Raw genomic sequence first — 26,054 nt, forward strand, 5'->3', positions numbered from 1 at the left:
CCAAAACTGTGAGTGAAGTCACAGTGGGGATGTCCTGATGTATCTGTGGCTTGTGTTACACTGGTCTGACCCACCTTATCGGTGTACGCGTAATATTAAAAAAACAGCAGCTTTAGTAAAAAAATTAACAACATTAATAGTATTAGAAATAAGCAGCCGTTCTTTCATAATGTTCACACACGCTTCTTTTTAGAGCTGTAATTGTCACGGCGGGGTGCGCCGATAAGTTTAGTTTACAGGACCCAGAAGGAGACACTGAAAGGCGGAGTTCCTGAGTGAACAGAAGACGATCCTTTATTTGGATGTTGGCACATGAAAAAGCATGAAGCCATGAAAACTAAGAAAACTGTGAACACTCAGAAAACTAAAGGACTAAGAAACTCAGTGAAAATACTATGACAAACTATGAACACTGAATAAACTATGACAAAAACACTATGGGGATGCAAACAGACGACCTGACAACGAAACATAGAAAACAGAGGACTTAAATACACACATGAGGTGATCAGGGGAAGTCGAGACACATGAGGAAACAGCTGACAAGGATGAACATAACGATGCACAGGAAATGTAAACTCAAACACAATGACATGAAAACTGGACTTTCAAAATAAACTGAAAAACATGACAAGACACAAGCATGACAGCATCAACCAGAAACATGACACAATAAACAACAATGGGAACATTAACACATCGGAACACCACTGACACACATGAACCTAATAACAAGGCAGGGGAAGGGAACCTAAATACAATGAACAAAGAACATACTGGACTCTTACAACATAACACAGGAAACATGATGAGGCAGACCAAACAACATGGGCTTGACACATGAGACATGAAACAAATGGCAGGTGAGACCAAAGCCCAGGGAAAAGGGGAAATGCGGGGATCAATAACAAAACTAAGGCTGAACCACTTAGGGGTTTTAAAAGGAGCTAGATGAGCTTAACCCAAACGATAAATGACAAAACATGAAGCCTCAAGTTCTAACTAATAATACAAAACAAGAACCTAACATTTCCCCATACTAATAAAAGAAATACACAATATATCATGAACTCAAAATGCTGGGTCACAGACCCAGCCCATGACAGTAATTTCTTATTAATCACACATCAGGTTTACACAGCTAGTCACAGCACATTATAAGTGGGCACTGCGAGGCAGTGAAGCAAGTACATCATCATGGGATTGGCTCTCTTAGGAGTACTTGAACGAGATTCTCAGTCAGTGCCAAGAGTCAGTGACATCATGATCTATTTCTGGCTGTCAAGTGGAACATTTTGAAGCTAAAAAGGTATCCATTAATGGGGACCAGCTGCATGGTCGGAAACACCAGCCTATACCACCGAAAAATCAAGTGCAGCTGCCAAATACCACAAGAATCAAATTATTACACTTATTTTCTAACATGTCTTCAGGAAATTGTGGTAACTGCGACAGATGAATGAATACTGGTTCGATTCCTCCTCAGTCAGCCTACTCTGCAGTAATTAAATAACTATATGTCAGGATGAAACCAACTGATTTATACTTTTACCATTAGCAAATGACAAGTGTATATTTTTCAGTGGTTGAGTCAAAATAAACACATTTAGTGGCTTTTGGAGGGAGGATTACGTTTTCAGGTCAGCACAGCAAGTACTGGTCATAACCTCATTTCACTCACTTAAGTGGCTCTCAAGGGACCAGTTCTCTAATTCATTCAGGCAGAGCCTGCAAGAAGAACAAGTGTGTGTTCTGGGAGTGTGCATGTGCGTATGTAGAGTAAGATTTAAGTATTTCTGTATTCCTAGCTCCAGAATCTGAGTCATGCCCAAGTTCTCCCCACAGTGATGCAAACTCTATCGCAGATCCTCCTTTCTATTCCACCTACAAACAAAAAAAGCTTCAACACGCACTTCTGCTCACCGGAGAAGATGACGTCAGAATCTGTGGAGTGCGTCTGCCCACGCACGTCTTTTCCTAAGTGCGAATGATTCACTTTTAAAGGTTTATGGGGATTTTTTTTTTTTAAAGAAAAGAGATTATTCAATAAATGTCACTATTTCAATGTTTACTTAAAAGTGAAATGACAGCTACAGTTGACCTTTTTCAGTAGTAATTTATAATACAAAGTTTCTTTTTGCTTTATGCATTTATTTATATATAAGGAACCCCATTAGCCTCCACAATAGTGGTTGCTAGTCTTCCTGGGGCCCTCAAGTATAATCTAATAAAGTAGATGGAAAGATGTCCACATGATTTGGCTCTTACATCTACAGTAATATTTTATAGTTATAAAAATATGAGCATGCAAATATCAAGAACATTGAGGCACAATACACAAGAATCAAAAACAGGTCACAACCTTGCCCTCTTACGATATTTACAATAATGAAAAACTGTGTAAATAGGCTTTTATGTGTTTTTTAAATTAGGAATTGCATACAGCAGTTTTTCAAAAATTTGCTTTTGGCTCGAGGAATTACTAAAATTCAGTTTGTTAAAAATAATTGTATTTCATCTGGATACTGCAGCTGAGCAGAGAAGGAATATGGTGTGTTTAACAGTATTGCTTTCTTTATAAATAAAAGTAAGCCATAGTATAATTTGGCTTGTACTAGAAGCCAAAAATGTTTTTTAAAAGTTTTTTAATTATGCATTTGATCCATCTTAACACTAATCTGGCTGCCCTATTCTGGACTAACTGAAGTCTGCTAAGGTCCGTCTTATTAGCTGCTGACCAGATGATTGAACAAGTGCATTAATAACATCTTTCAGGATTGAGGAAGTGATGTAGAAAAAGCATTTCCTAGCCAGCTAGCTATTCCCTGTCCCATTTTCCCATGTGCTGAGACCATGAAAGGTGGCACCACCAAGTAGTTTGATCTGGGTGACCTGTTCTTATATTGATCCAGCTATGGGAAGATTCAGTAGTGGACTGTTTACCAAACGTTGTCTACTTCCAATTAACTAAGATTTAGATACATTTAGAATCATGTTATTTTTGCTTGTCCAGTCAAACATGCTCAGCAAATCTTGTTAGCTGAATAAAACATAGTGGAATCATCGGCATACATTACAAGAAGAGATTTACCCGAGATAAATGGCAGATTGTTCATGAAAAATGAATAGAGAAGTGGACCGTGGCAGCTGCCTTGGACTAAACCACAGTTCACGTCGCAGCCATCTGAGAAATAACCGTTATAATAAACCTTTTTGCCTCCTTTCAGATAAATGACTTTTCATCCAGAACAGAGCAACTGGTGAAAATCCATAACATTTCATTTTATCAATCAAAAAGTAATTGGAATTATTTTCGATTCTTCCCACTGTAATGGAAATAAGCTGCATGCCAAACATCGATTAAATACATGTCATATAGGAAGAAAACTTAGCAAACTTGGCTGCAACTTTGAGCAGTTTACTGTCTATGTTATCAAAACCTGAGGATGTATCATCAGGAAGTGATATTAATAATCGCTCCACCATCTCAACATTCACTGCCTCAAACTTAAATTGGCATTGCTCAATATTCATAATAGCATCCTGTATAAGACAGAGTCATAGGGTATGCAGTTTGCATGCCATATTGTCATTAATACACAGAGCTACGCCCCCTCCAAATCTGTTTCTGTCTTTCCTATACAACTTATAACCATCCATTTCCGGAAAATCCGGGAATAAGCATATAGTCGGCCATTTACAAACTGATGAATCATAACAGCTAGAAATGACAAAAATCACTGAAAGTCTAATTTTTAAATTCAGCGTTCTGGGACCTCGGTTTAACATTTAATTTAACATTTTCAGGACGGCAATATCACCTCTGTCTCTGGCCGCGGTAACAGTTCTTTTCTGTTGTTCCTGATGGATGAAAAATCTTCATTGATATAAAGACTGGTACCTTTCAGCTTTCTGACAGATAAAAGGATTAATTGTCTATCTTTAAATCTTTGTAATCTGATCACAATCTGTCTGGCTCGTCCATTCTCTCCTTGCATGGGCCAGTTCAATTTGAATGCTGTCACTGTCCAGGCCCAGCTTCTTCTTCAGCAAGTGTTGGACTTTATTTTTTTACTTTGCTGTTGATGAATCTGATCTTTGTAAAACTCCCACTGCTGTTCCAGCATAGCATTTAGCATGCTAACACTGACATAGCTGTCATCCTCTACCAGTAGCACTTTAGCGGCCTTCAGGGGTATATTTGTAAGGTTGTTTTGCCTCCCCTACCAGTGAAGATCTCTGTTTCAGTTCCAAATTGTGACACCAAAATGTCCAATCTTAAAACACTAATTAAAATGTATAAAAAAAATAAAATAACCCCCCCCCCCCCCAAACACTAAATAAAATCATGTGATTTCATATGACGGACAAATCTGCCAGTTGACGAACAGTTCCTGTAGATACATGTGATTTGTCCAAAATTTTTTTATTCATTTAAGATGCGTGCAATGCAAGATTTTTAGGACTGATATGGTATGTGGAGAAACACTGAAAATGAATACCTTACAATCACCAACTAAAAGCAGCAGCTTAGCAACACCAAATATTTTATTCTACAACTGGGTCTTTCATGGTTGAGTAATTACGTCCCTTCTCTAGACTCCTTTTAATAATTCTGCAGGCAGCCTGAAAGAGTGCTGCTGTGGTGTTCTCCCCCTTTCCACTAATAAGTGCATCTTTAGCTTACATCAAACAGTCATCACTGGAGATTTTATCACTGCCAAGGAACGAGCTATTTTGTAGGGCGCTGGAAGAATTTAACCTAAAAGCTCTTGGTCTAAGGTGGTGAAAGCTAACAGTAATATACATGTGGCCTCACCATACAGTGATAAAGAGCTAATCAAACATTTTTATTTCTTGACAAGTTTAAGGAGGGACGCACCAACGTGTGTTTTTTTAAACCCTTTAAGGGTCCACACTAAGAAAAAAGCAATGGAAATTTTTTTTGTTTTCATTTCTTATTGGCTTGGGTGAGTAATACATCTTTCAATAGATCCTGTAGTTTTTAAAATATTGTTCTCTACCAAATGGTTGAGATGTCACTTAATGGTAAACGTATGAAATGCAAATACAAGTACAGCAGATAATACAGTTGGGGAAAAAAAGGGACAAATTATAATTAAATTAACAACAAAAACTATCCAGAGCATTGGATACAGTTTATTTCTAGTAGCATGCCAGTGACCATTGCTGGTTTTCATTTCATTAAAGGAAAGTATTATATCAAACATCAAAATACATATTTTTTTAAATATGCAAATGTGAAAAATGTGAAACGGCACAAAATGCTGACATTCAGGCCACTTCTGATTGAATGTTACTGTGCAAAGCCATTTTTGTTTTTTAAAAAATTAATAAAAACAGTGCAAATCAAGCTGTTCTGCTTGTGGTTTTGGTCGTTGGGGTCTTAGGGTGTAGCATTTATTCTGTGGTCTTGGACAGCTGAATCATGGTTGTCCAACTCTAGATGCTGGCTTGTTAACTTGGTTCAGAGACAGCCAGGCAGAAACCTTTTGAGAGCCATCGGTTTCGGGTCCAGTAGGGCACAGTCCCTCTTGTAGACCAGGTATTCAAGTCAAGGATGTATCCCAACAGTGGAATATGCCATCTCCTTAACTTGTAACTTATAACTTGTCTTATACAAGTGTAATAGCATATCAGAAAGTTTCATTCCTCCCATATGCTAATTATATACAGGGCTGAGTGATGGGCATGGAATGGTGATCTTTGCACTGGACTCTTTGCTCCACCGTTTGACCGATGAAAGAAGCATGAACCCACAGGCATTGTGTAGGAGGTTGAAACATTTCTTGTCAAACTATTTTATTGCAAACAGACCTTCATCAGAGCCTGTAATAACAGGCTCCATGGCCCTTCTTCATCAAGTCTTTGTCTGCCATCAGGGGAGCTCCACCGGTGCAGTTTGGTCATACAGTACCAATGCACCTGAGGTGTGCAAGTTCTGGACCAAGCTGAAACTTGTGAAGAGCTGAGGTTCTTTTATGGGATTGCATAGTGTTTTTTACCACTTCGGCCCCTAGAGGTAACTTCTGTTCCTTTTCACTGAGGGGAGCATTGAAGAATGTAGACCCCCCTTGATACAGCAACAAGTCGTGGATGATGCCAGATGAACTTGCTTGGCAGAACAATTTAAAGCCCCACTCATGTGGTTTGTTGCCACTATACTGGTGGAGAGTGCCAGCCCTTGTGGCTTCATATGAAACCATGACCTCAAACACACTGTGGTTGAAGATGGATGGTATCATGAGTATCATGCCACAGGACCATGTGATTTTTAGCCATATAATTGTTTGGCGTCCATATAGTGCTTGTTAAACATGAAATTCTAATTTTGCTGTCAAGTGAATACATCTGTTTAGTAAGTCCTCTAACACCATCATACATCAAAAAATATCGTCCTACCTTAGTTTCATCAAAAACACTCAAAATATGTTGGATGGTTTTTTGTTTCTGACTTCCTGGTTGGGAGCGGGATAAGAAGAGCCAACCGTTTACATTCACAGTGCTTTCTGGTGGATTTTTTGGGATTACAGATGTAAACCAATTGGTAGAAAAGACTCAATAAGGTAGGTCAATTTCAGTGAAAGCCTCAGTTAGATATACAGTATGGCCTGAAAATGTGCTCTACCAACTGGTTGAGCAGAACGCTGAAGGATTAATAAAATTAACTGAGAGGGTTTTTTGTTTTTTTTCATAAATCCAAACAAAAATGACCTGCAGTATATTTCACTATTCATTTCTAAGACTTTGGAACCACATAAGTCTAATTTATTGCCAAAAGTATGATATAGTATAGAATATCTATCTTTTTAATGAAAATTATGTCTGGGGTGAGTGAGGCCAGTATAAGCAAGTAAGTAACCAGCGCTGTGTGGCAAGTCAAAAAGTTCATTTTGACTTTTAAAATTATAGCTAATCAGCCAACCAAAAAGGAACTTAACATGCAAGCAGCTGCTGTTTCCTTGTTCATCTGATCTACTGTTCCTGGAGCTCCATGACTTTACAGCACACTGGCACCACACTGCGGTGTTCATTAGAAAGATAATTACATCTGCAGGAGATCCTTCTGCACCGTCTTGTCACCTTGGTGTATCTGAGCAGAACCCCTAGCCTCACCTTACTTCCTCTGTTTCCCCTGCCAAGCCACTAGACCAGAATCTAGTGCTTGGCATTGGCCCGAGCAGTGATGATTCATCCAGAGGGCTAGAACTGTCTACTTAATCACACCCTAACCTTTCAAGGGTATTGATCAACTCTCTGAACTCTGCTATTAGAAACAGTGTAAGGTGCATCGCGCATGTGCCAAGGAGTTTAAAGGGGAAAAGAAGAGGAGAGGGGAGAAGAGGCTTTGGAGGTAAATTGCGCAGAAAAATGAGGAGGGCTTAGTTTTTCTGAAGAAAATACTAAGGACATCAATAAAGTAACGGCCACATTTTGCAGCATTATATAACTGTACATGCATTTTTATGCTGTATATAATGTAGGTATTATAATATGTTCTGAAGTTGGTCAACTTAAGGAAGGCTGTTACTGCTGGTAGATGCCTGTGTTGTCCACGCTTGCCTGTCTTCGCAGTCTCCTCCTCTCTTCCTGCCATGCATCATCTGCAGATCTACCCTGCAGGCAGCATGAACTGGGGCACAAACAATAACAGTAATCATGGAAAATCATGTGCTGCACTGGCGGTGGAGACCAGCTGACTGGCTGACTGCTGGAGCCAAAAGGGCCTCCCGTACATGCAAGAGAGACAGGGTGGGGGCAGACGTAGGGGAAGTCGTGAGCAGGAATAAAATTTGAAAGTAAAGGAGAGAAAGGTTCTCCCGCATCCACTCTCAAGCTTAGTCAACTTCATTTCAGCACTGCTCTTTTCACACAGCTTCTCCGTCTCCCACCCTAATACCTGACTCCCAACGCCTTCCCTCTTTATTCAACATTCACCCCCACGAAGTTCCACAGAGTGGTACGATCCATGATTACAAACAGTCATTTAGGAAAAATGGGTAAAGTTTTAATAGGGATGCTCTTGTGGTGACATACTATGGCATCCATGGATATAATTATATAGTACACAATATGACATTATCATATAATTCAGTATATAACATAATAAACACGAAGAAACACCAGAGATGTATGTAACCTTTAGATAAATACACAATAGCCTGAAATTACTGTCTGAAATCAAAGCATATTTTCACGCTCAGTCATTATTTTATACAAGGGATACAAGCAACACACTACATATTCTCCTGAAAGCAGTATGTTATGAATGAGCAAGCCACCGATCAATAGACACCTACCCATACAATAATTTAGCCAAGTCCTAGCTTTCATTTCAGATCAGCTGGTATCTAATTACTATTTTGTTGGCCAGAAGCAGAATCAACATCTGTTATCAGTTTGGAAAGTCCAAACAATGAGATTTAAACAGCCGCAGTGTCTGATATCAAAAATTAAGATGTAATGTTTACACAATAAAAACACTGGCACCAAAATATGTGAGAATCAAATGTAGCAAATATTGTTTTTATTGATGACCAGTGAACTGAATGAACTCAGTTTAGAGACTGTTTAGATTAAGAGTTGCTATTTTTGAGCCTAGAAAACAAACTCATGCCTAAAGATGCATAAATGGGGAACTGCTGTTTTAGCAGTACTTCATTTATCTCACTGCAAGCTATCCCTTAGCAATGGCAATAGTAAGGCAGGTCTCCCATTGCCAACACTAAAAGAGGCTGGTGAAGGACCCATTCGCATTACATTAAAGCTCACTGGGGTGAGGAGCATTTTAAAACATGCAGGGTTACTATTGAAGAAACTTTTCTAACATTAACCACATACATTTCAGTGTCTGAATTCAACCAGAGCGTGAAGTGCAAAAGTTTAAAAAAAAAAGAGAGAGACAAGCACACAACACAGATTTCCAAAAATGACATGAACCACAGTCTGTGACTTCTACAACATCCAGCCTCCTAACATGAGCTCTGTAGGCCCGTAAACCACGACCGTAATCTCTCCATGGCCAATAATACTGCTAATGGTCCGTCAAGGCGCCTATGCCAAAGGACACTTCATGTGTAATGGTGAGACGCAGGTGGCTTGTAACAAAATAGCTTTATTTGATGGCACGGGATTAGAATGCACTGATCCTTAAGATATAGTCTCATCATATATTTCATTGGCATTAAAAAATATTGCATGTCTCTTCATATTTATGTCTTAAAACACCATCGCGTCATGTGATTTCTTTCACTTCCCTACATCTTAAAATCAGCAGGTTAGTATATTCTTTCTTTTATTACCTTTGACTGTGAAAGAAATTTATTTACAATACTGCTTAGCTTTAAACATGATTTTTTTCTGTCTTCAGAATATCTCCGCGACTAGACATCTGTATAACTACAACCCAGATCTGTATTTGCAGAAATCTAGAGCCTGGTGCCATTGAGGAGGATTAGCAGGATTGGAAGCTGCTAGGAGAGCATTAGCAGCAGCAGCAGCAGCAACAGCAGACTTCATGAGACCATGTTTGGCAAAAGTAAATAAACAGCATGGGAAGAAGGCTTCTGCAGCCCCTCAGGGTCCTTCCAGTACAGTAACGCACAGCTGAGCGCTCCAGAGAAAGCTGCCTGTCTGCCAGTTTCCCTGCATGTGTCACAATACAGGCACTGTTGGGGGATGGAGAAGGCTCACATGTGGATGGTGTTACAGGCTTTGAGTTGTCTGAACACTTTTCTTTTAAACTGTTTATTCAGTATTGGTGTAGAATATTTCTGTTTCCAAGAGGCTCCAGATTCAACACAGAGCAATGCAAAATGTGGACCTATATGAGGCTTTTCACATGACAGCAGTGCTCCCCATTTACCACAGAGGCCTCTTTGCAGAAAAAGCATGTCACGCAGCACTGAGTGCATGACAAACAAATAATGGTTGTCTCTGTTATTTCACTGTGATACAACAAAATAGGCTGATGAAATCTAGAATGGACAGACAAGGGACAGTCGGCAGTAGGGGTGGGGAGGCATATCAGGGAAGGGCCAGGGGTACTGCCGAATTTTTATGCATGTAAGCGGGGATGTGTTGCTGGAAGCGTCAGGGACGGCAAATGTCACTCCGATGAGTCGAAAGTGTCGTGACGAGCAGCGGAGCCGTGACCTCGGATGGAGAGAGAGAGTTGAAAAACAGAGGAGAAGAGGGAGATGCAAGGCAAAGTGCAACACAACAATAAAAAAAAAGGTGGCCACAGCAGAAACAGAGAGAGAAGGAACAAAGAGAAAGAAGAACAAGAGGAAGCAAGTTTGTGGTGGGCCAACATCTAATCCTGCCAGCGCTCTGGGCTTCAGGAACAGAGGAGTGATATCAGTAAAGACACATTCACAGCCTGCCTATTGCTTAAATGAGGCCACTTTTGCCCCCCCACCACCACCACCAAAAAACCTTTTTCTCTTCTCATTCATCATCTCCTTAGCAATCACACACACAAAATGGAGAAAGACCTGGAAGCTATCTATTGCCCTCTTTTAAGAATCGCACTACATGGTTATCTGAGCATTGTTCTGCACTACCGACCCCCAAAATGACATCTTTATTAAAGAAGTCCCATTATAAAAGAAGTGTCAGATGCAGTAAAATCATTTCAGTCTAATCAAGAGCAAAGACATCCTTAATAAAGGTGATGGCTGCTTCTTAGAAATAATCTCATTTTTATTGCTCAAAAAGCCAGAAGCTGCAAGCACAACTCTTATCAGCTGCATATTAAACAGAAGCACAACAGGGCACCTCTTTCCTTCACCAAATGCTTCTGTATAATTGCCAAGGTCTAACAAACCTCTTCGTGAACCATTGCAGTAATGCTGATATCATGCAGCCCAATAAGACACCATCAACATAATTAATAGAATCGTTTGTGCCAGGACATTGCTAGGAAGATCCCAGTGATGTTTGAATTAATCCAGATGCCAGGAAGAGCACCAGAACAGTATGTCAGCTCTGTCATTACACAGTGACAACCCATACATCATTGTAGCACTTTACTGCCGGCGGACATCAGCAAAACTGTCTGATAATTGAAATGTTATTTCACTTTGGCAACCTTGGATGCTTTTTCTGGAGAAAAAAAAATGTGAGTATGTTTGATGGAGAAGAAATATAAGACTGCCTAAAGACATGCATTCAAATATGGGACGAGATGTAGGTTTGTTGCCTTTTGTTGTTATTCTATTTAGTGTGTGTAGGCTGTCCTAGAAGCTAAAAAAAATAACAACCCAAAAGCATCTATGAACAGAATTTGTTAGTGCCTAACTTTTGCTTTTTTTGTCTGTCTGGTTCTCTCAACTGTGTATTTTGTTCACCGTGTAACTTCTGAGGTGGATAAAAGCCCTGAGGCTAAAACATGAGCTAGAAGACCACATAACCCCAAGTTCAAACCTGCATTCTGAGATGAATTCAAGATCAAATATAGCAAAGGCTGACTCTGGTAAAAAGCAGGTTTTTACCCACTTGGGACACACGGTCCAGAGATCTGAATCAGAAAAGGTGAAAATGGGTTAATTCAAATTATTCTGAAGGCCAAGGGGCAAGAAGTAAAAAAAAAAAGAAAAAAAAAAGAAAAAAGTCTGGCACCTCCTGTGAACAAAGTCCTCTTTACCGACAAACCCTCAGAGTCTCTTAGAAACAGAGTGGGAAAGGCATGTGACTAGAATTACTGACACAGTTTTAGCTAATCTCCACTTACTGCAGGAATCATTACATAAGGGCTTCTATGTATGCATTGCTCAAAGATCCTCACAAATGTGTTTCGATTATTTGTTTTCAAACAAGACAGGTTGCCATTGTCATATAACCCACACAGGCGAATGCACACTGAATGTTCAGTTATGCCTGAAATTTTAAATGATCTCAAACATGCATTTATCTCAACAACACTTAGGTTGGGTAAACTCAGCACTGCAGATATCCGTAACCAGTGAGCAAAAGAGCACAGTAGAACCCATTAATATGCAATTTGTTGTACACTCTCAAGTACTTACAAAATTATCTACATGTAAAAGAAACTGGTGTTGTAATTGGAGCCTACTTGTAGTTACAGGAAGCAACAAATACACTAAATTCATTGTCTTAAAATTGATAAGCTCCCTCTGTGTTGAGTTCATTTAAAATTACAAATGTATTTGTGGTTGGTGAGAGTCACTAAACTGGAAAAATATATGGTACTCCAAGACAACACAGTACTAGTGCCTTGTTCATTTAAGCATAATGAAATATATATATATATATATATATATATATATATATATATATATATATATATATATATATATATATATATATATATATATATATTTCTTTTTTTTTTTTTTTAACAATTTGTGAGGCAAATAAAAAGCAATACAGCCACACTCTACATTCATGTGAAAAACAAGTTTTCACAGTCTTGTAAAATCTAAGTATACCCTTATTGATACCATAGGAATTAAGACAGTAAGTAGCAGCCAGGTGCTGCTAATCAAATGTACTTAATTAACTGATCATCAACAAGTTTGACTACTCAAAGTCCACATCTCAACCCAATGGAAATGTTGTGGCAGGACCTCAAAAGAGCTGTCCATAAATGGATGACAACAAACTTTAATAAAGTAAAGCAACACCGTTCAGAAGAGTGGGTGAAAATCCCTCCGTAAACAATGTGAAACACTGAGAAAGCCATACAGAAAATGCCGTTATGGGAGGATTGTTAAGTTATTGCTGCTAAAGGTGATTCTACAAGCTATTGAACTATGAGGTGTACTTAATTTTTCACAAGACTGTATGCAACAGGTGCCCAACATGAAAAACGATAATAGTGGTTAATTTAAAGAGAGGGTGAAGTTCGATTTATGTCGGGAATGACTACGTATGTGCAAAATGTCTGATGAAATGACAGATGTTTGAAAGGCAGTATTGTCGTCAAGACTTGTTCCAAAACCAGTTTCAGCTGAAAAGTACTTCTTATTTGTATAATCCACTGGAAATGCATGTGTCAGCATGTTACCTCTATCAATCATGAGAGTTGGACTTTTCACACTTTTTTCTCTACAGTGTTTACAAAGTCAGAGATAAGACATTGATTTGATGGTTAAAAAACAGCTTAGGCATACATTTAGATTAGCATCCACTCCTCTCTGTGACAATGAAGAAAACAAGAAAGAAAGAAAAAAGATGCAGGAAGGAGACTTTTGCCTTCTTGTAAAAGGGTCCGTTTTAACCCAAGTAATTGTTCATAAAACTAACCAAAGGTTTTGTATTTGACTTGCCTTACAATAATAAAGTCATTGGCAATCAGCCTTTACTATTGTTTGGAAATTAGGTTATGTTGTGAAGAGGACACTAAAACAATAAAACCAAAGAAAGTTTTAGAAAGTATAAAGTTTAGATGGACAATATTTTAATATTTTTATAGCAAATTTATGACAAAACACACATAAAATAAGTCAAAGACGACATCCCAGTGTCATGGAAGTCACAACACATCCTTTGTAAGCACATCATTATTCCAGCTTCCTACTTTAATTGCATGTCAATCCTTTGTTCTTGTCATGTCAGCAATTTCAAAAAGTCAAGGATACAAAGATTCCACAATAATATTAAAAAACCTTTTGAAAACAGGGATTTAAGCTGCTTACCTGTGGCAGGGCGGAGCTGAGCTGCCGCTGCAGCGAGTCTCTGTCATAGATGACATCCTGTAGATGCTGCTGGGCCAGACCGAGGCTCTCCTGAGTTTCCCTCAATGTGTCCAACAGCCGGTCCCGTTCGTCCAGCATATTAACCATAAGCTGTTCAAAATGTGAGTCCGGGTCTGAGGCGCTGCTCTGAGAGCCGCGTTGGCTCAGAGCTGTGTCCTCGCTGATCGTGGGCATCACTTCACACATCATCTTTGCTCTGCTGAAGAGACGAAAAACCAGAAATTAGACAATAGGCAATTTACACTCTGAACTTTCCAATTAAGCTGTTTTTTTTTTACATATAATACATACACAAACTGTCACCCATATTACAATACAGTTGCTGAACAACTTCAAATAAGAGGCAGCATACTCCCTTTTGGACCCACACATATCTAATAATAAAATTGTAGTTAAAAAAAGAAAAAGAAAAAGAAAGAAGACATAATAACAGTGGGTTTGTGCATGGATGAGAACCAAATTCTAATTCATAGGAATGATGAGTATTTGTATAGAGCAGGGTATATAGGAAAGCAAACATGTCTGTCCATGTCTTCTGTTTTGTACGCATGCCTCTGTGTAAATATCCACACACTTCTGTTTGTATGGCTGCGTGCATGTGACTGGGCCTGACACAGTTGGAGCTTGGCTCAGCGTCACCCCGGCATTTCAAAGCTGCAGACACGTCTTGGGATGCTGGGCGTTCTGCCCTAGATTTCATGCTTGTGCTGTTTAATGGGCCAGCCCAGATCGAGTTGCATAATACACCATATCTATGCTATAGTGGATATGTGAAGCAATATTCCAGCTCCCCTCAGGGTTTTTAGAAAGCTTCAGGAATCATTCTAACGGATGTCCAGGTTGGTTCATACGCTAAAGTTATGTTTGCATCACTGCAGGTAAGTAAGAAAAAAAGAAATGAGCCATGGGAAGTCACTGTATTTTTGTAGCTCAGTGCCACACAGATTAGAAAGGCCCGTTCAACACAGACCATGAAAGAAAATTATAAGTTTGAATGATATTATTCATTGCTCACTTCTCATGACTTTCTACCACTATAGAGTGGAAAGAGTCATATTTTGCCTTGAGGGTATCAAGGTTGGAAGTCAGCTTAAAAAAATAAAGTTAGCTGCAAGAGGTTGGGAAGGCCTATACCTTCTTACAGCAATATAACTGTTTTACATAAATATATTTTATTGTTATAAACAAGCCATGTACTTCTGATAATAACCTGGGTTTTATTCAGCTACACAGTAGAAAGGCTAACATCTTACATTCAAAGTCCCTAAAACCAGCTGTTTGCTAGGTTAGCAAACAGCTAGCTACTCATTAAACAACAATTCTACATATTTTTAAGCTAGTATTATGCTAGCAATTTTCTACATGTCAAATCTTGTCCTACTGTACTTATACCCATTATTTTTAGCACATATGTGCACTACAGGTGCCCATGGTATGATCGTATTCAACAAAATTGTGTAGAACGTCACATTTCTCACTCTTACTGGTCACCATCTTGCCTATACTGGAAAACATGCCAGTGGCAGATGTTTTTCAGGTGTTACATGGTTTTTGGTGTTTATGCATGTTAAATTCTCGTCTTAACTGTAAAAGTGTGTAGTAGGAGTAGTCAAAAGCTCAACAAGTGCAAGTGTTCATAGAAAAATATAGCAACTACAATGACAATTTCGGTCAAACATTATGTGGTGACAATATCGGTATCAGCTGCATTTATAAAGATGAAATTAACAGACTATCAGTCTAATTTGGCCCAGTTGTTTTTCAACCATGTCCCATAGTCTTTAAAGATGTCCTTAGCCTGTGCAATACTCAGGAAGCAACATGCAAAATACCTATAAATTAATGATAATTCTGGCTCCAGTGCTAGACCATACTTTCTCATTGTCTGGTCCTAGACTTGGTTTATTTAGTGAGAAAACAATATCCTATTGCCCAGACTTGGTCCCCTCTGGGTGGGTTACAATGCCAGGTCTGTGTCTCAGCATGTTCTGGCAGTAAGATGGGGTCTCCCATATCTTCTCCAGGCATCCATCCAGGCTCCCACCAGTTCACTATTCAGCCACCATCCGCGGCCATTTAGACCAGAGAGCCGAAGCCTGCATGCTGCTTGGCTGGACACACTGCACATGCCACCCATCGCTTGGGAGAGCAGGCCGGCTGGCGGACAGACTGAGGACAAACGGCGGTGCATTTTAAGTAGAAGGTAATTCATCTGACTATGACTCAATACATGTTAGTGCAAAAACAAAGCATACAATTGGCTATTAGAGTCTCAAATACTAATTTCTATTTCTAATTTCTACTTTTATTGATTCCAAGTGATTCTTCCATGGTCAAAATGTTTCAAACCTTGCTCCTAACTCTCAGGTTTACTAAAATTTTACGTTTTTGGTGTTAATCTCCTAGGCTTGATCACATTTGTCTCGTCAAAGCAGCAAGAAACAGGCACATTTTGTTGTTTGATGGCGCTTTATTTCTGCTTTAAGCTGTGTAGAAAGCAAATTGTGCTGAGGATGTTTTTTCTGCTTCACGGCACATACAATCCCCTTTTGTCCTGTTCCTGCACCTTATGCTTTGATCTCACCGTGACTGCCCCTTAAATTATTTCACTGTCTATGAAAAATCAATAGATATGGAGAGAAAATGCACTGTCTGATCTGCTTTCCCCTGTGCTCTTAGTCATAAAAAGCAACCTTTAAAAACACTGAACCATATCATTCAGTACGACACTTATCTGGATAATTATTCCATTCAAAAGCCATTAGATCAGTCTCTAGTTTTACTCAAGAAAAAGACCAAAAAGTACAGCATATTCTGTTGACAATAACTTATGGATAAAGTTTTCCCAAAATGTGTTTTTTTTTGTGGGTAAATGCTCCTCTGCTGCTCAGTATTTGCTGCTATTGGAAGGCATGTTTGTGCAGCAAGTTATTAGTTCTCTCTCTAGTGTGAAGCAGTAGCAGTGACAGGTAAGAGTTAGTGTACTCCCCTTGAATAGATAATCACCCACAGTGGGCTGTGTGAAGAATGTCCGGACTGAGAGCTCTTATTGCCAGCTGGGATGCACATGTTGTCTAGATTGCACTCATTAGCAGTGACAGTACTATTTCCTGACAACTGAAAAGCCATTTTGACCACTATTAAAACAGCTATTTGATCTACAGATAATTCTTATAGCCTGACAGAAAGGCTACTGATAGTTTTTCTATGCTCATTTCCACTGCAATGAAACATCACAGCACATTATGTTAATGTGTACCAGGAGAGCTCCCACAAATTCCTTTAGCATGTCTGGCTATCCCTTGTCATGAACGCTTGTCATAATGAATATGTAAGATTTTATCTGCCAGAATGATACTTTTGGAGAGAAACTGACATTTTTAGCAATTGAGTGAAAGTGTTGTAAGAACCAGATGACATTTAAGTGACTAAATTTAGTGCAGCTGGTTAAAGATGGTTAAATGTGAGGGTAAAAGTGTGCAGAAATCATTGATGGGAGGGAACAGGAACACGCTCAATTGAACTCATTGTGGACTACAGTTGAAATAAGAATACACACAGACAGACATGCAGGGATCATTGGGCTTTTCTCTACACGCCATATGCCAATCAATGAATTATTCAGGGGGGTAGGAGTGAGGTTTTCTTCTCAATCAGTGCAACAAATCCAAAGCCCCTTCTCTGCCTATTGGCATTCAAGCTCATTCCTGGCGCTAGATGGGAGGAAATTCCTTAGAAAACTTGCATCTACAAGACATTGCAATGCTAAAAACGATAAAAATCATGGAAAACTTGGGAAAAATTAAGCCTTCTTAGTTCCTTTCGGCAGGTGAGTATCCATAAAGCATTCATAATTAACAGTGTCACTACAGGAGGGCCTGTGTGTTGTACATCACACTGGTGGAGGACCATGTATCATTTCTTCAGCCTGGAGAAGGGCTGTAGTCTCAGTGTCTGCTGTTCGATTGCTTGGTCGATATGCTCACTACAACCCTATAGATCAAGCCTTCCAGGACTGATCAATAATTCCCAACAGTGGAAGCAACAGACTACCTGTGAAAAATGGGGCGTGCTGATAGCATCCCATTTTTCACAGTTTGGACTAGGTCTAACTTTTTTTTCTGAACCTTTACTCAGAGTCGACCTCAAACTGGCTTACACGGAGAAGCTGTTGGTGTGGCTGCAGTTTGTTAAAACAGATGGCCAGAAAAGTCAAGTGCAAAAACAGCTCATCAACTAACAATGCATATCAGCTGAAAAACAGTAACTTATTTGCAAGTTTCAAGAACTTCTGCGTTTAAGGTGTGAGACTAAGTTCAACATCCAGCCAAAGTTGCTGAACCTAGCAGACGGTACACCCACACAAAGCTGGATATGTACCCTCCTTGTCCATCAAATTCTTGACTACAGCTTGAGACCAAGTTTTACATCACATAATAGACTTTTTGTCATAACCATAATCTTTTTTGATGTTTTGAGGGAGACTTGCCTTGGAAGCCTTCGCTGGTTGTGCACAGAAAAGTAAGCTGGACAGAGAAGTTAAGATCCTGCCATCTTCTCACCTCTTCACCTGGCATCGCTGTCTGATGTGTTTGTCAGATGTCTGTTTCAGAAATTGTTGGATGCAACACCTCCAAAGTATAGAGAATGTGGGCTCATTAGGACATCGGCTGGCACTTTATTTGAAGCATTCTGCCAATGACAGCTAAACGATAACAATGCAAAGCACAATACTGCAGAAAGATTTTTCTTAAAAGCCATTTTAAGTAAAAAAGATTTAAAAAAATGGCTTTTTTGGAATTGCCCATTATATGCTTGTCCGCTTGTCCAACAATAGGCGTGATTGCTGCTGAATGACCTTAGACCTTGTTTTATTTACTCTGACATACTGATTCCTAATCTAAACTATTGCAGTTCACCCTCCGGCACATCTACAAAGACCCATAATGAAAATGGACAAGCAGGGGGAAAAAAAACAAAGTTAAGCCACAAGATTATTCCCCTGAGTAAGAATCAAGCAGGCAGTGAATTACTGTATCTATATGGGACAGATGTAAAATTTGACACTTATGTAGAATCACTCCATTTTGGCAGAAACAAATCAGCAAATGGCAGCTAATTTCCTGAATGTCTTCAGTTAATCTCATTAATGGGAACAATTGTGTGAGTAGATAAGGCACAGCACACAAAACAGCAGTGTGTTCCTAGAGCGGTATATGGCCAAGTGAGGCAAATTCAGCACTATTCACCACCTGGGAAACATCAAAAGACATGTGGAGTGTGAGCGTGTTCAGAACAGACAGCGGCCTGAACACGACACTCTGCGGCTTTAGAGATAAGCTGTACTACTCTATGCTTGTTGGGCTAATTTTGGAGAGGCTAAAATAAAACCGACATTATTTAATAGTGTGTTTAAAGCCTTGTTATCATTAGGAATGAAATTACTAATGCTTTAACGCATTGAACAAGGAAATGGTAATTTAGAAAGGAGTAAAGCAAAAATAAAGTAGGCCCAAAAACCCATTATGGGCTTTTTAAAAAACTAAATGTAAGGTCAGCTCTTTGAACATTTGTAGCAACATGTTAAACTCATTAAAACTAATTTTCTTACAATATGAATAAGAGTGTACAACCATTTGTTTTAATGACAATGGACTTTACTTGCACATCAAGCAGTTAGCCGACAGGATAGTTGGTTTATGACAGATTGCACTTTCAAGTAATATTTGTGCTTGACTTCTTGGCGGGCAGATGAGCAAAGTGCATCTACAGACTGGATTGATGAGCTCCACGGGTAATGGGAAAGCTGTTGCATGCCGCTCTTTCCCATTTTGGCATTCATATCAGGCTGACAGGTGGGAAAAGAGTGACACAGCATATTTGTGAATGGAACTGGCCAGATTGCATGGTACACTCATAGTGCTGGAAAATCTCCTTTATATGGCACCCTGTACCACGGAGACTTCAGACGACCAAGAGACAGTCTGTCAAGAAAACAACGATTCAAATCTATTACACAGGATTGCTCAGGATATTATAATAATTGCAGTAGGCATACCAAAAGTAATATGGCTGTAGTGTAAAGATCTTGGATGTTAACCTGAAATAATTTCTTGCTCCAAAGTGGTCATTTTAAAGGGTGATCCCGTTCCACTCCTGCTGGGTCTCAAACACCTTCCTGATCAACTATATCAGAACTGCATACAGAGGTGAGTTCTGTGGTTGCTTATTTCAACAAGTTGAATTGCAAGTATGCACCAGGACTGCTGTCTGCAAAATCTTGGACTTGGATTGAAGGGCATCTCAGAAGAAATGTTATGTGCATGGTTAGTTGGTTTTGCAAGTGATGGTGCTGTGATGGGCTGTTAGAAAGAAGAAGCCATACTCTTGTATGAAAATATTAACACCAACCTGCCTGCAATTCACTGAAGCAGTCATAACCTGCTATAGAACACAGAACTAAGATATTTTCCCGTTTATGTTAACTCCCTACTGTTGATCTTCTTAAATAAACAGGGTGCCTACTTCCCTATTTGGACATCTGAAGATGTAGGTAAATTATTATTATTATTTAAGTGCTACTGTTCAGATGTAGAAAAGCAGAAAAAATATCTGTCATCAAAACACATTTTTTTTCCCTCAGGAATCTACTGTAGTGGAATATCTGTTTATTGTTTCTAAATAATTTTGACAAGAAGACTAAAGTTACATTGTACAGTTGCTAATTACTACTTTTTATACGTATCTATTCGTAGGCTGAGAGAAAGTGATTCATTAATTTGATACAGCATCTCCCTGCCAGGATGTTTCTGAAAAGAGCTTAAGCAGAATTTAGATGTCACATTAGCAAGAAACTGTGGTGTAGTGTTTAAGGCACTGAAAATCTTCTTACCATTATTTTAGTCGCTAGCAGGTTGCTGTGGTCACCATTAGTTTGGGTGAAAGACATGCATGTCTGCAAACATTTGCAAACTATTCACCAAAACATGGTGAAAATGTGGAAAGAGCGATGCAAGCTGAAAAGACATAATGTCCACCTTCAGAATACAAATTGTGCCTTACCACTGCAACAAACACATTTCAAAAGTTGCACCTTTTACGTTGAAGGTGAACATTCCCCATTTCCGATTTCCGGCGCTCACAAGGTCCTAGCATTTGGTGACTGAGGCCCAACAGCTGATTTAGACGTCTTGGGTCAGTCTTTGTAGAGGCTACCACATTGCCTACATAAGTGGGTGGCACCATTGTCAGCATTCAAGCATGTGTGTGCAGCAGCACATGTTAATTATCTTGTGGTGGTTGCTGACATTTGTGATTAATTATATTGAGGCTATGACTATTATTCCTTATTTTGGTTATTCTCTTACCGATCCGTTCCAAAACTGTGGTTAAATGGTCGCAGGAAATCAACAGTACTGAACAGGCCAATCACAAAAGTTGCAGGCTGCATATACGTGACATACGGTTTCATTTCTAGAGAGGTGCATGTCAGGTAGCAGCGTATGCTTTCAGAGATTAAAATAAACCTAGATATAACACAGAAATATAAATCCTCTGTAACACATTCACCTTACATGAAAAAGATACCCACTTTGAAGCCAGGAGAACCCACAAACCCAGCTTTAGGGGACACAGGCTCACATTCTCCTAGTGCCAGTCCCAAGCCAGGATTAAACGGAAGTGTTCTGTCAGGAGGGACATCCAGTTTAAGATTTTTGCCAAAACATCCATTTGTGGATCCATTTGCTGTGGAGAACCCTCGGGAAACAAGGTAGCAACCAAAAGTACCTTTTCTACATGTACAAGAAACAACATCTTTAGTAATATTCATACAACACTACACTACCAAAAAGAATAAGCAGGAATCAAAAGTCCTCTGCTACATGGGAACACTTCAGGTTGCAGAAACTTTGATTCTACAGCTTCTGATGTTTTAGCACGAAAATACAGACAGAAACTATATATTTATAGACACTATAAATATATAGTGTCCCTCTCTCATGCACTTAATTAATAGGTTTTGCATGATTTCAATACCTTTTAATTTTAACTTCCATTTTGTTGCTGATGTTTTCTGTCTTGACTAAACATAACTTCCCTATATATATATAGGGAAGTTATGTTTAGTCAAGACAGAAAACATCAGCAACAAAATGGAAGTTAAAATTAAAAGGTATTGAAATCATGCAAAACCTATTAATTAAGTGCATTATGGCACAAGTGGCTGCCATTATAGACAACTTAGATTCTAGTGATGGGATTTCCGGCTCTTTTTAGAGATCCGGCTCTTTCGGTTCGGCTCACTAAAAAGAGCCGGCTCTTTCGGCTCCGAACCGGCTCTTCAGGTTGTTTTGTTGCTTTAATTAATTTATTATTAACAATAATATAAAATTATGCACAAAAGGAATTACTAACATAAAAACAAGTGGTTTTATTTATATATGTTTATATATAAATATATGCGGTGGCCCCTAGAGACAAAACACGTACAAACTCCAAAACACATTTCTAGCATGAACTGAACTTCCAAAGCCGAGCTACTAGATCACTTAAATTACACAATTGAAAGCATGTGTGTATTGTTTGTGTATTTATACACAGGCACTCATATATATATTCAAATAATTTAAAAAAAAGTTCATTTACCTGTTATTACCACACACCAAATCCGGTCGTTGGTACTTGCTGGCTTGTGTAGCCACAAGATAACAAAGGCTCAACACTGCGCCCAGCATCCTGGAGCACTTCTGTTGTCTTTTGTACGTGTTTTGAGTTTTTATGTGCTTCTGAGTTTTTACGTGCTTCGGAGTTTGTACGTGTTTTTACGTGTTTTGGAGTTTTTACGTGTTTTGGAGTTTGTACGTGTTTTTACGTGTTTTGGAGTTTGTACATGCTTCAGAGTTCGTACGTGATTTGAAGTTTGTATGTGCTTTGTCTCTAGGGGCCACCGTAAATATACTTTTATTTATTCACTCCACATAAAATGTAATAAATAAATCATATAATACAAAAATCAACTATTCACATTTCAAGTTTTAACTATTTAAATTTTCAGCTTTTTCCTTTCACAAATTTAAAGTGAAAAGAACACAAAACACTGCAAACCACAACACAATTAAATATAAATTATAATATGAAAACTAAAAGAACATGCATATTCTCTGTCATATGGACCTGCATGAATAAACTTTCTCAATCCTTTATCATCTGCAACTGAAAATAGTTGTGGATGATTACTATACCTTTCTAATGTTGTTGTCCCTGCCTCTCTTTCTCTCTCTCTGGCTCTGTTCCTGTGCTACTGAGTGTAACTACCGCCCCTCCCCCCTCTGCCCAGCATAAAGCACAAGGCTCGCGTGCAGAGTGAAGCGGAAAAAAAGTGCGAGAGAGAGGCTGAGAGAAAAAAAAAAAAAAAAAGAAAACCCACGTGACGGCTCGCGATAAGGAGCCGGCTCGCGTCGTTCACGTCAAAGAGCCGGCTCTAAGAGCCATTTCGTTCGCGAACGACCCATCACTATTAGATTCACTAATTAACCTAACACACATCTTTGGACTGTGGCAGAAAACTGGAGCAATGAGAGAAAACCCACCAGGCACAACGAGAACAAAGGCCCCAGGAATTAAACCACAGCGTTAACCACTGATGCAAGATACACGACAGACACTGTGTGAAACTTGTTTGAATCCTTTTCAGTAAATAGTAAAACCTTAAAATCTAAGAGTAGAACTAATATTTTTGTCAATACTTGTTGTTTTTGGACAAAGATAGACTGTCTCCTTATATTGGTTGATAAATCTAGATGAAATTGTCCAAATATATACCTTTTCCTTACCAACTTCAGACATCTATTGGCCCTCAAAAAAGCACACATAGTTATTTTGAGGTCCTACAATTAGCCCTATTAATACTAATACTCAGCTTATCTGTAGGCATAGAAATGGACTTTTACTGTACCACTATTTTTGAGAGGATATCCTGGTAACATCAATGTATTCCACAGCAGTCTGAGAACAAGCTACCTGCCTTAAGAAACACACTTCCAAACACGCTCTCGAGCTTTATAGTAAGTTTTATTTCAGCGATTGAAATCCCATCTGCCTCGATCCCAAGAATTATAGTCACAAAGTCTACCAGCAAATGCTGCTTCTGCTTCCTGAAACAGTGTGTTAGTCCAAACCACAATCTTTTGTTCAGTACATGAAAAATAGCTTGTGCAACTGTAATACATTACATCACAAAAATAGTATTCAGCACTCATTGATACTCTCATGTGAAGCTTTGGTAGTAAAAGGTGAATGAGACAGAGATGGGATGAGGAGGCCATTCTGCCATTAGGAAGGCCGGGAAAGGGTGATGAGGCTGAGCATCAAGTGTATGTCTGTGTGTGTGTGTGTCTCCATTTCTCTGTGACTGCACTTTACCTGTGTGTGAGCATCTGCGAGGGTGAGGAGGGGGAAGGGTTTTCTGTGTGTGTGTTTTCACTGGTTGTGTGCTCAACTGAAAATAAGTCTGCATGCACATGAAAGGATGAAAGGACATCGTGTAGCCTTTAACATCGCCCACAATCCCCTGCAGCAAGGTCATGCAAACCATGAATCGATGGAGATTGAATAAGAGCACTGATCGAGGTGAACAAAAAGGCAATAAAGCTCAAGTTGGAGGTGATTTGAACTGTGCCGTTTGTAACCACCACACCTGCCTCACCGCAACATTTTACCTTCCTCATTACCGAAGGTTTAGTGACAGTCAAACCTGGGCTTTAAAAGAGGACCTTAAACGATCATTTTATGCACATAAAAGCTTCTTCCACAGGTTGCCACTTTTCTCAATGAAACCTCGGGGGAATAAAAGCTTTGCCCGCACACCAGCCATATTAGGCAGGAAGGTGTATTTGCATGTTTGAGGTCCCTAACTGGAAAGTCACACACTTTATTAAAAAAAAAACCCATTAAATTAAGCATCTTAGCTTTGCATAATGTATCTGTGTCACACTTTAAAGTATGTGCCACAGCTTCACAAGTCGGAATTCCTACTAATGCAAATATTGTCACATCTCTTCACCGTGCACGCCTGTAAATGTTAATATTAATTGGCAAGATCAGAGGGAAATCACAGCTTTGCCTACAGCAATTAACCTTCTACCAGCGAGCCAGCATCTGGATGTGTGTGTGTGTGAGTGAGTGAGTGTGTCTGTTCACTCATTCATCCATTTACAGGATAAAAAGTGTGAATGGAGAGGCAGGTGAGTAGATGGATGGATGACGGGGGAGTCTGTTGAATGCCTTCTTCCTCCTTGCATCTCTGTAATAGCCGGTGATAATGTTGTTTATAGGAGGGGCAGCTCGTCCTTTTGCGTTACTAAGCACACACACACACACACACACACACACTCCAAGGCGGCCTGACTGCGGCGCTGATCGCGTCTTGACACCACTGTAACAACTCCGCCTCATTCTCTGAAATGATAATTGGGGAGAATCCTTGGCTATTGTCTCAAGTGCATTACATCATGCCAGCCTCTCAGTCTGCATCCCGCCCCCCTTCAACTCTCTGCTATGTCTCTCCACTGTGACAGCCGGCCGTGATTTTTTTATTTCTCCGGCAGAGCTTCACAATGTCAACCACACGAAATCTATACATTATATACACCACGTATGCTTCCACACCAAGCGCTCACTACTCCCCGCAACATCCCCATCAGTCCAGAGTTGTGGAGATAAAAGGGGCACCGCAGAAAATCACCTTGAGCCCGAAGGAATGGGGCAATGTAGGTCACTGCGATACCGGCGGCAACAGTGTGCATACTCACAATTTGTTCCTTTACTATCAGCAGAGGCTCTGGCCGCGGATCAATGACAACTGCAGTCTGTGCAAGCTATACCATGAAGCGGACAATCCTAGGAGGCTTCTTCAGTGCAAAGAGCCAGCGACGCCAAGGATACGACCCTAAAGGTGCGGCTGGTCCCCGCCGCTGGCATTGTCAAAAAACAAAAGAGCAGGAACGATCGCCAAATTAGCCGGGTCGGGTAATGACATCTGATTTCCGGGGATCCACACGCACCGGTTAAGAAATTATGGCATGTTACAAATTCTGCTGTGATAAGCGGAGCTGGAAAAGACCATTGTAGGAGCTGACGGAGGGGAGGCGTGTGGAGTCTTAAAGTTGCAGCTGTGCAATTCTCTTTTCTTTATGTGCAGACCTATAATAATACGACTAGTACTACTAATAACAACAACAATAATAAAAGTGTTCAGCGTGTTAAAATATTTGATTTAGCCTGCTACATTTAATAGGTGTAAGATTTTATTTC

The 26,054-nt window shown here is 39.5% G+C and overlaps 1 protein-coding gene across 5 annotated transcripts in view; it reads right to left on the bottom strand.

Moving 5' to 3' along the window:
- ppfia2 (PTPRF interacting protein alpha 2) overlaps positions 1 to 25,795 on the bottom strand; it is a 187,343-nt gene extending 161,548 nt beyond the window's left edge. For 4 of the 5 annotated variants that reach the window (XM_085386155.1, XM_085386154.1, XM_085386152.1 and 1 more), the window contains exons 1-2: positions 25,553 to 25,795; positions 13,683 to 13,941 (exon numbers count right to left, since the gene is read on the bottom strand). In XM_085386155.1, coding sequence (XP_085242281.1) covers positions 13,683 to 13,931 — 249 coding nt within the window. In that variant the 5' untranslated portion in view covers positions 13,932 to 13,941; positions 25,553 to 25,795. The remainder of the gene's footprint in view (positions 1 to 13,682; positions 13,942 to 25,552) is intronic. The other variant, XM_085386151.1, reaches the window with a different exon arrangement.
- Positions 25,796 to 26,054: the final 259 nt, after the last annotated feature.

The sequence above is a fragment of the Rhamphochromis longiceps genome, linkage group LG17 (assembly GCF_057381845.1).
Source record: "Rhamphochromis longiceps isolate RC_006_pf linkage group LG17, R_longiceps_female_GT1.1, whole genome shotgun sequence".
Taxonomy (NCBI): Eukaryota; Metazoa; Chordata; class Actinopteri; order Cichliformes; family Cichlidae; genus Rhamphochromis; species Rhamphochromis longiceps.